Consider the following 13,852-nt stretch of genomic DNA (forward strand, 5'->3'; position numbering starts at 1 on the left):
TGTGGAATAAAATGTACTCAATCTCTTATAGAATTGAGAATAAGGAGTACTACTAGCAAAGCAAAATAGTGTATTATGTTTGTTGACTGTTAATTTTACTTTTATTTTTAGAAATCAAGCTTTCACAATCACCAGCTCAATTTTTACAATACTGATTTTTGCTGTGAACGACCAGTTCAGTCTTTCTAAACGTTACATTTACAAACAAAGACCATTGAGCTATTTTGGCCACAGTACAACTCACACTTGCAAGCCAAAATGTGAACCTTTTCTATGATGATAGATGAATGAATATTTATGATTTGAAAGAGATTTTTCTGTTTTATTTTTGTATTCATTTTAATGCCAATATATACGAAAAGAAACTCTTCATATCATTTCACCCAATCATCTAAAGTAAGACAAGAATTCCCCACAGTGTTAGTTAAGGCAGATAGTTTTATCATGAGATTTGAAGTATTTGCATTATTCTAATTTGCATATCTAGATAATTTTTAATTGCAGTCATGCTGAAGTTTATACACTGAAGAAAATTGTCTTGCACTTAAACAGTAACCAGAAATTGTACAAGATTCATTTTACATACTTACAGCTGCTAAGCATCCAGAACAAGGTACCCATGCAGCCTTCTCTGTGGTCAATGGGAAAAAATCTGGAAATCTTCAGGACACTGTCCATCTAGGACAGTTACTTAAGGTAGTTTGGAAGATCAACTCTGTAGTATGTTTTAGCTATTTTTTTTCCAGTCCCAAACAAAAGAGAGGCTAAATGACTAACTGAAAAGAGAGAAGATATCTACATTTTGGAGTGAGGAGAAGCCTGCCCTATATATTTCTTTGTCATAGTTATTTTCATTTTACGATGCCAGGCTTTGTTTTACAAGTCTTACATCTATGAAAGAATAACAAAAACCTTTTGCTATACATTTTACTTATGTATTGAAACTAGCTACATTAGTAGTTGACGATGCTATTAAAATAGTTCTTGTGTAATGCAATCTTGTGTAAGAAAATTTAATATTGAAATTTAATGCGCAGTAACAAGAGGCTTTTAATGCTTCCATCACTTAATTTCCATAAATGTAAAGATAAAAACTATTATCTCAAACCATATTGTATTACAGCCCCAATCTCTGTAGGCTCTGATAAGTTTACCACAAGATTTTTTCTACTAAAAGTTACAAATTCAATATAACAAAATAATTCTTTATTTATAAAAGGAAAATTGAAAATCTGAAGATCAGACCAAGAGTCTTGATAGTTTATAGTGTTAATAAATCAATTTAGAGTATTTAAAAATTAAGATCTATCTTGTAAATAAACCTAGCAACATATTATTAGCTGAATAGGAATGAAAAAGAAAAGGCCTCAATATTGTTTATGAGATATGACTTATAGATTTCCTTTAATCCTCCTTTCAGTTTTGATTATTTGATTTAGAAAGCCAGTCACAGACAGCATGAAATCATCTTCATCAAATCATCATGAAGAGATAGGTGTACAAAAAAAAAACCAACAAACAACCTTAATTTCATTCAGTGAATGAAAAAGCACTTGAACAGTAACGACTTAGATAGATAGAATTTCAAGCATTAAAGAAATTATACTCAGACCTCCTCTGTCAGGTAAAGTAAAAGAAGTACTAGGTAGTCTTCCAAATACATGACAGAAAATATCTGATGTTAGTGATCCTTCCTTATTAATCTTCCTTTAGAGATATGTCTTTCTTTTTTAGAAAGTGAAACTGTATTACAGTACATGAAGTTTCAAGCAGATGTGTCATAAAGAAATACTTTAAGAATTTTTGCATGTTCCTTGCACAAGGAAGTTAAACATCTCCAGAGTAAAAAATTAATAAATATAAAAAATACTTAAAAAAAAAAAAACAGAAAAAAAACAGAAAAAAAAAAGTGAGAGGTAGAGTAGAGGTGAGGAGATAGTAAAAGCAATAGAAAGAAGGGAATAACAGTTTCTGTCTTACTATTGGCCTTCTGTTGAACAAGAGTCAGAATTCTTCAAAGATCAAGAAAGCCAAGTCTTCATAGGTCTTCAGGGTATTTTCTGTATTTTATTGATCATTGAGGGGAATCAGATTTCAATTCTCAAATGAAAAGAGACTATTCAGATACAAATCTTTCGAGACAAGCAATACTAAATCCTTTGATAATTTTCAAAATGCTTAGTTTCTCACCAGAATAAGAATTTGCTAGAAGTGTGTATTAATATAATTAAAGCTGTCATGCTCATCTCTAATCACAGTGATTGACAATAAAATTCACCTTATCTGGACTTTGGTTTCCAATTACATTCGAATATCTATTCTGAAAATGTAAGCCAGTGGCAGCATAAATGAACATATTACTTATTTTCATCACCATTCATATGAATGACTTCTGATTTTGGCTTTATGGTATCTTATATGATGCTGTGTTTTGGACTCATAATGAAAATAGTATTGATAATGCATCAATATTTGGTTGTTGCAGAGCAGGGTTTATGCAAAATAAAGGAAGTGAAAATGGTGAGCAAATTAAAAGACTGCATACTATATCTGAACTAAAAAAAGAGCAAACTAAGAAATACATTGCTTCTTTTTGATCCAAAATATGAATGGACAGATTACTAGGCTACCATTATCACATATATCATGACTTCATATAATTTTTGTAAATATCCAAAATCTATATTGTACAGATTAAGAATATTGAATACATTAAATACACATTGATTTAATGTGTGAATACTGAAAAATGTTTAAAAGGCATCCATATCAAATGTAGCTTATGTAATTATAACCATAGGTGCATTGCAAGAATAGTTTAAGTGATCTCGACAAGCATTCTGTTCAAAACAGTGAAAAATCTGGAGAAGAAATTCATCAGTATAATAGGACTCTAGGTGATGTCCAGGGCGATTCTGGCACTGGAAATATTTCTCATACACAAGGCAATGCTAATGCAGTTGGACAATAGCACAGTAGTATCATATATAAACTGACAAGGTGGAACTGAGAGTTCACCTCTGGTAATGAATAGAGGTTTTCGGGCTGCTTCAGCAGGCAGGAACTAACACTGATGGTTGCTCATATGGCAGGATCTCACACAAGACTGGCTAAACTGAGAAACAGTTCACTCTGGTGAACGGTTTTAGAATCACATTCCTGGAATGAATCATAGATCAAATCTGCAAACTTTAACAGCTACTTGGTGATTTATTTGGTTTGAAGAACAAGACTATGTATTTTTTTCAGGCTAAGACAGTTAAAAGTGTTCTCAGATTTATTCTCAATTTTCTAAACAAATTCTAACTCTGAAATCTGTCTTTTAAAGAGAATTTTTGAAGAATGTTTGGATTTAAAGGATCAGCTACAGTGCAGTCTAAGGTTATGATCTGAGGACAGGCACAAAGAGAAAAAAACTGAAAAGGGATGTGAAATGGCAAGTATTCTTGCCCTGCCCCCTGGGAAAAAGCAGCAGAAGGAAAGAAACATGCTAAAGCAAGGTAGCAATTAGGTTATCTATTTTCAAGAAGGAAAAAGCCTAAACTTATGATCAGAACCAAGCATTAAGTCACTCTCTTACAACTGATCCTGTCAGTGCCATTACAGTCCCAGAAGAGGGCAGAAAATGAAGTCTGTCAAGTACATAGAAAGAAATAAAACATCTAAAGTTATTCTACAGTAGTACATAAAGACAACTTGCACTCTAGATGTTGATACCTTTAATTATCTGATGTAATCACATTGCCTTTGATTTTTTTAACCTCACACCTCAAAACTTCCAGGCAACACAAATCACTTCCCAAAAGGTGTTGACTTACAGGTGCTGTCATGTTAGTGTGCTGTAAGATCGCCCTACTGCAGAACAGGACACTGTGCTCTTCACACATTGGTTCTAGCATTTAGCATCGACAGAAGTTATCCTCACAACTAAAAGTAGTGAGTACTGATTCAAAGGGAAAAATCCCTACTTTTCTTGTTTTCAGTGGCATCAGTATATATTTTCCAAAGTGGAATGAGTTTCTCTTGACTACAAAGTGAGTTTTCAAATCTCAAGATCATGACATTTCTCTAAATCAAGTACGTTTAATAAAATGTTTGTCTTTTAATGATAATAAATCCTAACACAATTCAGAATTCACAATGTCCTCTGAATAATATTTGTTTATCATTATGATTGACTTTCTAAGAATTAGTGTGTAGTTGGTCTTTTTCTTTCTTTCTTTCTTTTTTTCTCCTGGGCTCCTATTTCTTGTATCCTATGTTTCTATTCAGTTGGAATTTAGATCTTGCTAGATCTAAAATACCTTACAAACTGAGAATGATCAGTATTATTCAGATAAACACCATGATTTGTCTACAGTATGGATCATATTATGCATATTTTTTGAGAAAATGCTGAAAAGCATTTGTATGTGCCTCACTGGTTTCTAAGAGCTGTAGCTGGAGACAAGTGTAAATGATAAATATGAATCTTGTGATTTCAGAACATAGATCTTTATGAATACTATATGTTGTCCAGCAACTCACAGAGGATACTTGCTGTCTGCATACAGTGCATAAGGCAGCATAAACCTTTGCTGAACTGAAGAGCTACCTAGTTCCTATTTTAATCTTTCTTAGTCCATAGAGCAGGAGCAAGGCAAAAATGTACAGGGAATAAGAATAGGAAAAGGAGAAAGGCAAGGGGAGAGACAAGAACATGGACAAAGGCAATGGTGGGAAGGTAGTGGCATTCTTTTGCTTCTGCTCTAACAGAAAACAGGCAGCCAAACATATGATCTTACTTACTGCAGAAACATTAACAACCCCACAGCTAGGGAAAATGTCAAGACAGCATAAAAAATTTGAATCACCTTCTCCCAGTACCTAGACAGTTTTGTTGGAAGAAGTCCCTTTATATGAATTACTTCTCCTTTCTTTCGCTAGGCTCTGAAGAAAGACCATTCAACTCAAAGAAATTAGTGGTATGAAAATCTGACTGTCAGAATTCAAATGAACTGCTGCCCTTATGGTCTGTCCTAAGGTACCATCTAACCTACCTAGCTTCCTTGATCTTATGAAGAATTCAGTGAGACACAGGTGTTTTGAGGTCTCTGACAAAAGCCTCAGTCTCATTCTCACAGACTCAGTCATTGCAGATTTTGTTCTTATTAGTGTCTGGAGTGACCACAGACCTTGCTTTACAGGTTTTCACCATCGGCTGATTTTTTTTTTTTCGCAAAGAAGTAGTGGCTAACTGAAGAAGTGTTCCAATAAAGAGGGAATAATCATAGGAAAAGGAGAATTCATTTCAACCATATATGTTTCTAGTAAATATGTCCAAAATATGATAGCAGAAGAGAAAAAAAAAGACACGATACTTGTACCCAATTCCATTCTTGCACAATGTGTTTTCATGCATAAGAACAAATCTGCATGCTTTACATTAAAATGTGGCTTTAGAGAAAAGTGAAACTATTTTAAAGCAAACTGAATGATTATCTGTGGTATCTGCTACCAATTATTTTTTATCCATTGTCCAGAATGACACATAAGGGCTGAGGCTCAGAAAGTTTTTTTCATTCATCACTGTCAGCCAATAGATATTTGAAAAGCTCAGAAGTGGTGTTCTTTCATCTCTGACTAGCAGCAATTCCACAGAATGATTGACATGCACTGTTAAACTTGATAATATATTATTTGCAATATTCAACTAAAAGTTCTGTGTGTGCATACTTCAAAGTGTCCACATATGCATGCTTATTTGTTAAACAGAAAAACAACATTTGCCTATTGAAATGTTCAAACAGGTTTAAAAAAACAACTGAGGCTATACTGGCTTCATGCATAGCACTGCCAATGTCATTATATATGAACGGCATTCATGCCTTTTTTTTTCTGCTATTCTTTCATTAATTTCACAGGTTATCTGTCACTTGTACTTCAGATGTAAGCAGTGGGAAAATTTCCCCACAACCTCATCTTTCAGTCTTTACAGACTATTTGGGGGAATTTGCAATGCTAGCAAAAACCAGATCTTCGTTCTATTTAACAGAGGAGAATTTGGAAGAGGAAGGTAGGTCCTTAGCTCTTAACTATTGCCCCCAAATATTTCCTGAGGGAGGTGGTAAAAACTGGCTAGGGCAAAAAGCAGAAAAAAGCTTGACAAGGATCAGCAGTGTGGATCTTTGTGGAGAAGACACAGTGCAAGAAGTAATAGGATTCTGTAGATAAGCAGAGCTTAAGTATAAAAATGGGTTCTGAAGAAGAAAAGGAAAGAAACTGGGAAATGCAAATGACAAAAAATATAGGAGATTATTCTAAGGTGCACAAGTTTGCTTTCCTGAATTAGTTCACTATCTGCCTTTCACCAAGTGATCATGAAAAATGTGTATTCTGTTAGTGTTTCAGCTTCCCTATCAGTAAAACAAAGATTTAAAATAAATGACTCTCACAAGGAACTTTAATTCATGATGCAGAAGCAATGACATGAGCCAAATGCTACTAGGGAAAGAAGAATGACTTTGATTTTACTATTTATTATGTAAATGTTAATTAATCTTAGTTCAGAAAAGTTCCACTGTACATGGTGCTTTATAGAAACATAGAAAAAAAATTGACACTGAGTGGTAGAGATTAAAAAAAAAAAGAGAGAAAAACAAAGATCCATAGCAACTTCACAAAAGTAATCATAAAATTGTAGACCAACATAAACATGTGCTGTAGTATTTCTTTTCCGTATGTGAATAGAGCTGAGGTACAAACAGAAGCAGGGTGGAATTCACATTTTTCTTCTCACTATCAGAACTGTCAGTATAAAAGAAACAGACACTGTTTTTTTGAGAGGCTGAAGAGACCACAGAAAAACGAGGTAATGAAAAATCTGAACTTTCTTTTTTTTAATCAAAGCGCAGCTACTGTGAGAAAAGTATCTTTCATAAAAATAATAAGTTTTCATTTCATTCCAAAGAAGAAGGAAAGCAGGCTTCCGAAACATGCAAACTATCAACAGTCTAATTTCTAATTCCTATTTCCAAACCCTGGGAGCAACACAGGAACAGTCAAGACTCTTTTTCATTACCATTTTCAGGCTATAAGCATTTTGGAAAGCCTTGACACCAGCCGAAGCAGCCAAAAGAAAAGGGAAAAATGTAACTAAGAAAAATTTAGCAATCTGAGAAACATCAAAACATATATCAAGAGAGGAAAGAATCAGCTTAGCTGCAGATAGAATTTGCTTTCACATTTCCTTCTTTACAATTCTTGAATAATGCTAAGGTCTTTTTTATTGTTTCTCAATGAAATATCCAGTCAGAAATATCCAGCTTTGTATAACTAATTCCTTTCTACACTCAGATTAGATAGCATTGTAAATTTCTTCCCCTTTCTGACTTCCTAAAGAAGTTGTAATATCACATTTCTGAGAACATGAGGAGCTAGATGATGATCTGAAGGACCTAATCAGCCTCAAAAGACACCATCCTCCTTTTTCATCAAAGGTATTTCTCAGGGATGTTTCATTCACAAGAGTAGCAGCATTGCAGAACGACAGAAAGGTTTAGGTTGGAAAGGACTTCTAGAGGTCATCTTTGTCCATATTCACACCCAAGCAGGGACACCTATAACCAGTTGCCTAGAACCAGGTCCAGACAGATTTTGAATGCCTCCATGAAGGGAAACTCTGCAAGGTCTCTCAGCAAACCTCATATCAGTACAAACATAACAGTATGTTATGCCCCAGTGCTCTCTGAGATTGTAATGTTAGCAAGCAGTTATTTTATTTTTCCTGATTCTCATTTATGTTCTCCTTCAAAAAATATTCTTTGGCTTTAGCGTCAGACAGCCTTGGCCAGGTTCCAGAGTTTTTTTAAAGAAAAAATTAAATGGACTTCTATTTAGATAATTTATGCAGAAATTACTGTCAGTTTCATAGGCAGCTACTGATCCTCACTGTGACTGGAACTAATAACTATTACCAAGATATGATAATTTCATTTAACATTAGGAAACCATCTGGTGCCTTCATTTCATGTTGTAACACAATGACACTGTTTTGCTCAATCCATCTCATTATAAGAAGACAAAGCAGCTAAGGAAAAACATACACACAGATGATAAATTTATCTCCTCAGACACCTTTGGGCAACCCCTCTAGAAAATATACTCCCATAGATTTTTAAAGTAGGAGGGAACCACTAAAATCTAATCTGAGCTAACGATGGCTATGTATTTCATTGAATAGGCTCTAAAAAAAGCTTGGCTATGCTATATGTACTCTCTTCAGAATAGCTGATGGATGAATCCAGTCGGCTACTCGATGAGTTCTACCAGGGTTTAATTACTGAGTCTTAAAAACTTGCACTTTATTTTTGGTCTAAATTTGCCTAATTTTAGCTTTGAAACACTGGATCTTGTTATGGCTTTTTTTTTTTTTTTTTTTTTTTTTTTTTTTTTTTTTTTGTTCTGCTAGATTAAACAGTCATTTACTGTCAGAAGTCTCATTCTCTTTAAGGCACTTACAGAAGGTGATCAAGTCACTTCTTAACATTCTCTTCAGCAGATTAAATAGCCCAATCATCTTTAGCCTTAAACTATAAAACTTTTCTTCCAGATCTACAGCTGTTCTTTGACTTTTTATGAATACCTTCTAATTTTAAACTTATTGTTGAACTGTGGTCACCAGAAAGGGACCAAATATTTCATTAATAGTTTCCATAATGTCATATACAAAAGCAGTGTTTCTTCCTTCCCGATTCATTTGTTCATATAACAAACTAATATTTACTGTTTTAAGCCACCTTTCATCTGTTTGATAAAATAATCTGTTTGAAAAGCGATTTAAAACATTCTTATCCTAGTTTTTGTCCACAATGCAGGAAGAAATAGGCAACTGAAGCCTTTCTGTACTATCTATTTTTGGCGTCATTTCTGTACATTAAGACATTTTTCTGATTTATTTTTTATTTTTGTCTTCTTTGGTCATTTGCCTGTTCTTAAGGGTCTTTTTTATAATAATTTCATAGTAGTACCTATGAACTGCTAGTAGTATCTAGTACTATCTTTTAAGGCAATTTCCCTTCAGACTTGTTTTCTTTTCTCCAAGTAAGAAAATCACATTCCTGAAGTAATTTGTGTATAGAAAATACAAATTTACTTTGCAAACACAACAGTATAGACAGAGTAGAACTACAGTATTTTGTTTTCTGATATTTAAACCTTCTCAAGTAAAACTACCTAATTTTACCAGAAAGCTTACTGGAACAGATAGACACTTTTCTAGTGTAGAAATATTTAATTTAATTTGATTATATTCCTTATACAGTTAGCTCTAGTAAAAAGCATTTACATCAAGCATGCTCCAATTTCCACTTGGAAACTGTTTCAGACACTGAATGAATCAAATGAGATTGTATTTATTTCTCTTTTGAGCATGATTTCATCTTATTGGCTGAAATACAAGAACAGTTGTGCCTACTTCTAATGCTTAAATTTGGATACATTTTACTAGGTACAAAATTATACTAATTAATTTCCATACTTCTTAGATAAGATATTAAACTGATCAGAAAAAAAGTATTTGGAATAATTTATTTGCTAGCTGACCTTTCAGTGCATTTTTATCTTCCAAAATAATATCTACAACTTGTTCACACACAAAGTCTAAACATGTTTGTTCAGTAAAGTAACCTTAATTTGGCCTAAAGTTTATAAGCAGAATAAAATCCAAAGTTTTTTTTCTGGTTTCTCTTTCTCACTCATAATATATAAGTAGGAGAATTCATTATTATAATAAAGCAATATTAAATAATGTGATCTAATGCCATTGCTCTGTTAAGTTCAGGGTATTTCAAAGACATAAGTCTATGCACAATTCCTATTTTGATAGAATTCTCTCTCATTCACGACTACAATTTACAAGAAAAGCATAAAATATATCTAGCTAAATAAAAACAGAAGAAGAAAGAGAACAGTAAGAAACATGCAGAAAGAAAGTAGTATAGTGATATGTGGATGGAAAAACATACAAAGAAGAAAATATCATCTCTAAAAGAAAAGACAAATCACACACATTAAAAAAAAAAAAAAAGATAGAATAAGACAAAAAGTTAAAGGTTAGAGGAAGGAAAACTAAGAGTTAGGAAGTTGCTTCTGGTAAAATTACTGCTGAAAAAATTATTGGCAAGTTAAAATTGCTTTCTGATATTTTAGAGTCCACAGTTTCAGTCTCAGAAAGAACAAGTTCCAAGCCTTCTTCAGGACAAGAAGGAAAATAAAACCCCATAGTATTTTCTGCTAATATACCTTGTGTCATCTATGTCCTGAGACTTAAATCATTTTCACACTTCAAAAAATCCAAGCTTATAAACTTTCAGTTATATTTCATTTAATTACTTGAAATATTTCCTGACATCTATAGACTTCTAATTGACTACTTACTTCTATTGACTTCCTCAGCTTCTTTTCTAAGAAGCATTCTGCGGAAAATACTGTGAACATTCCCAATGCATGCTAAAAGTTAAGCAGCCTAAAACATTCTGATACGCTGAAGTTGATTTTAATTTCCAAGCAAAAGACGAGAGATCTATATATGTATATATTTTTTAATAAAACAGTGTACCCTTGGATAGCCTGTAGGGTTATAACAATAAATAGCGACTTTTTAGACACCAGATATCTGAGAGAAAAAAAAAAAGAAAAAAAAAGAAGCAAACATCTCTGAATCTGTTTACGCACTCAATTTTTGGGCCAGCTTATATTTTGTACCTTATTTTGCCTAGTTTCAAATGCCAGTGCAACAGTCACCTCAAAGCTTTAAGTGAGAACATAATGTCCATCAAAACAGAATACATTACCAAAGAGCCTTCAAAAGATTTTTCTTTATCCAGCTTCTTATATCCACAGAGAAGTCCAGTTGCTTGAGCAAAGACAAAATATGATGCTACTGAAATGATACTTCAAATCCTGTTCCAAAAAAACTCATTCTCACAGGAGTACTATTCAAGCAAAGTGTTCATGTTTGTTCACTTACTCTGTTACTATACATTAGATTCTTAAAGCAAAAATCATAAAAAAAACTTGTTATTTTCCATGAGAGATTTTTCATTTGCTTCATTTGCTATCTTGTAAACCCTAAGAAAAGAGATTTCCAGTTGCTTTTTGCTTGCGGGGAAATAATTTCCTTTGCTAAACCTCAGCAGGCTTCACAGATCTTTCCTTCCACAGTTGTGATATGTTACCTTTTCAAACAGAATGTAAAGCTTACCTTAAAGAAAGTCATGGTTGCTCCATCTTCAACTGCCCCATACTCTATCTTTGTCTGCTTAGCCAAGTCATCAGCAGAATCAATAGGGGATTCCATACGTTCCACTGTCAGAAAGGCGGCTAGGTTAGCAGTGTACGAGGAAATGATGATAAGTGTGAAAAACCACCAAATGCCTCCCACTATCCTGGTGGAGAGGGCTTTGGGCATGAGCTCAGAACCTAATAAAAATCAGGGGAGAAATGTGAAACCAGTGCACAGGAAACAATTAGTAAGTGTTCAACACTTTTTGCCACAGTGGGGAGATGGAATCACTGTGCAAAAAAAAAAATCTTCAAGATATAGGCTCATGTGTACTACTTGTACAAACACACAACTGAAATGAAAAATAAGGACTGATTACACTTACAAAAACAGATTTTTTGGAGCTGTGGGTATTAAAGGATAGCAATGGGAGATTAAGTTATCAGTGTTTTAAAAAAATATTTTAAGAAGGAGTTTCTTAAACTGGCTTTCCAGAAAAAAAAATCACGGCTGGACTAAGCCTCTAAATCATTATTATTATTGAAGCATACAGTTCTTTAACTTCAAGGCATAAAATAAGAATTTTTTAAATATTTTGTAAAATCTCTTGATTAAATTTAAAAAGTTTCTGATTAAAGGAACAGATACAAAAAAACTATTTCATATCTGAAACACGTAATATAAAATATAATATATATTATAAGCATACAGGAATAATCAAATTTTGCTCTTAGGTAAAAAGAAACATCTCCCATCTCTATAGTTAGCCACACAATTTCAGATAAACATCTATGCCATGTTTCTAATAGCAATTAAAATACTAGACTGCTATGCATAAACTAGATAGATAGATAGATAGATAGATAGATAGACTATAATGCATTGCTGGAGTTGCCTGCTCATGGCACTAAAGAATGGAGGGGACTACAAACACTGTATAGTAATTGGCATAATTAATAAAGTTAATTTAGAGTCTGATGAGAAAAACTGAAGCACATATACTTTTGTGCATAATTACTAAAAATAGGAAAAATAAAATTTAATGTAATTAACAACCACAAGAATTTATTAATAATGAGTATGTATGGATTTCTGTCCATAACTTTATAATTAAATGAAATGAAATTTCTAATGTTGAATAAATAATTTCAAGCTTCACTGAAAGAACATTATAATTTTTTTAAATGTATGTAAAGTTGCTTTAAGAAAAACAATTTTACCATATCCACTACATCACTGTATCAAAGCAATCCATTTTTGTTAATTGGTCAATGTTTGTTTCTAGATCTCCTGGGTAAAATGGAATGAAGGCAAGATGGACTATTTTATTCCTGTTAAATTTTACTGTTCATATTGAAATATTTAAGGAACTGGTCCAGCAAGGTAACACATCTTCATATAAATGAAAGATTATGCCAAACTTTCAACGTCAATGCCAAAAAAAGAATAAAACAAAGGGGGAAAAAAAAGGGTGGGGAGGGAGGGAGAGGGGAAGAAAACCAAAGGAAAGAAAAAAAGAAGTGGTATCATAACTGGACTACTGTACTCAAAAACAGCCCATCTTACCCTGCAGTTCATCTTACCCTTGCTGTTTCAAACAAAAAAAGCTGACAGACTTGGACATGACAGCCAACTCCAGCTCCAGACTCTGCCTAGAATTCTGCAAGGAAAAAAGTAGAAAAGTACCTTTCTGATGTAGTTGCTCCTAGGCCCTGCCAGTCAGACACTTACACACCATAACACTAACAGAGTTCCCAATATGCCCACCATCACCAACCATTTTTTAATTGTTTCATTAAAAATAACACCAGTAAAGTTGGATAAGACTGAGAAGAAAAGAAGAGTGGAAATGTTTGCCGCAGTTGCCCCAATTACCACAAGTTCGTACCAAGGACTGAAACCGAGTGCCACCTAGGCCCACAAAACAGAGCCTGGTTAGGGGCTGACTGTCATGTACCCAAGGTAACGTCATGTCCAGCACTATATCCCACAGTTTCCTGGGAGCGAGCGGTGTCAGCAAGACATGTATGAGTTCCCTCTATCATGTATCCTCCAGCACTAAGCAAACGTTTTGCAAAGAAAGAGCGCTTTATAAGTTAATATGAGGAAGGCCCAAGCATTATTTTAGTTTTTCCAATGGAAAGTTATTGCCATAAGATGAGAGCTTCCATGCCTGTGTAAATGCCTGTTTTTAGGAAACTTCATGTTTGGGGAAATTTTTTTGAAAAGCAATTATAAAAATCAAGACTGATACGTCATCCTTAGAATGATGTCTCCAAAAATATATAAAAAGGAAAAATGATACAAGGCAAGGATAGAGGTAAGGATAGAGGTTCAGTCTTGATTCAAAACAACCATGGAAATCTATCACCCCTGAAAGATACTTAAAACTAATACCATCTTATTCTTCCTGATATCTCATCCTCAGGAAAACTTTGGATGGTAGGGATACATATTTTTGTTTTTTGAAATGACAATGCAAAATCTAAGTTGCTTTTTTCCCTCCTCCTGTAATATGAATATTACAACCACATAAGGGTACAACTTAGCATTCACAGGGACTCCAATAATTCTGAGAACAAAGAAAAG

At 33.6% G+C, this 13,852-nt stretch overlaps 1 protein-coding gene across 1 annotated transcript in view; it reads right to left on the reverse strand.

The window, feature by feature from the left end:
• Nucleotides 1–13,852, reverse strand: part of GRIK2 (glutamate ionotropic receptor kainate type subunit 2) — a gene marked incomplete at both ends in the record, with an annotated part of 345,231 nt that overhangs the window by 71,644 nt on the left and 259,735 nt on the right. The window contains one exon of the mRNA XM_079532662.1: nt 11,243–11,460. Coding sequence (XP_079388788.1) covers nt 11,243–11,460 — 218 coding nt within the window. The remainder of the gene's footprint in view (nt 1–11,242; nt 11,461–13,852) is intronic.

The sequence above is a fragment of the Tetrao urogallus genome, assembly GCF_951394365.1.
Source record: "Tetrao urogallus genome assembly, chromosome: 2".
NCBI classification, from domain to species: domain Eukaryota; kingdom Metazoa; phylum Chordata; class Aves; order Galliformes; family Phasianidae; genus Tetrao; species Tetrao urogallus.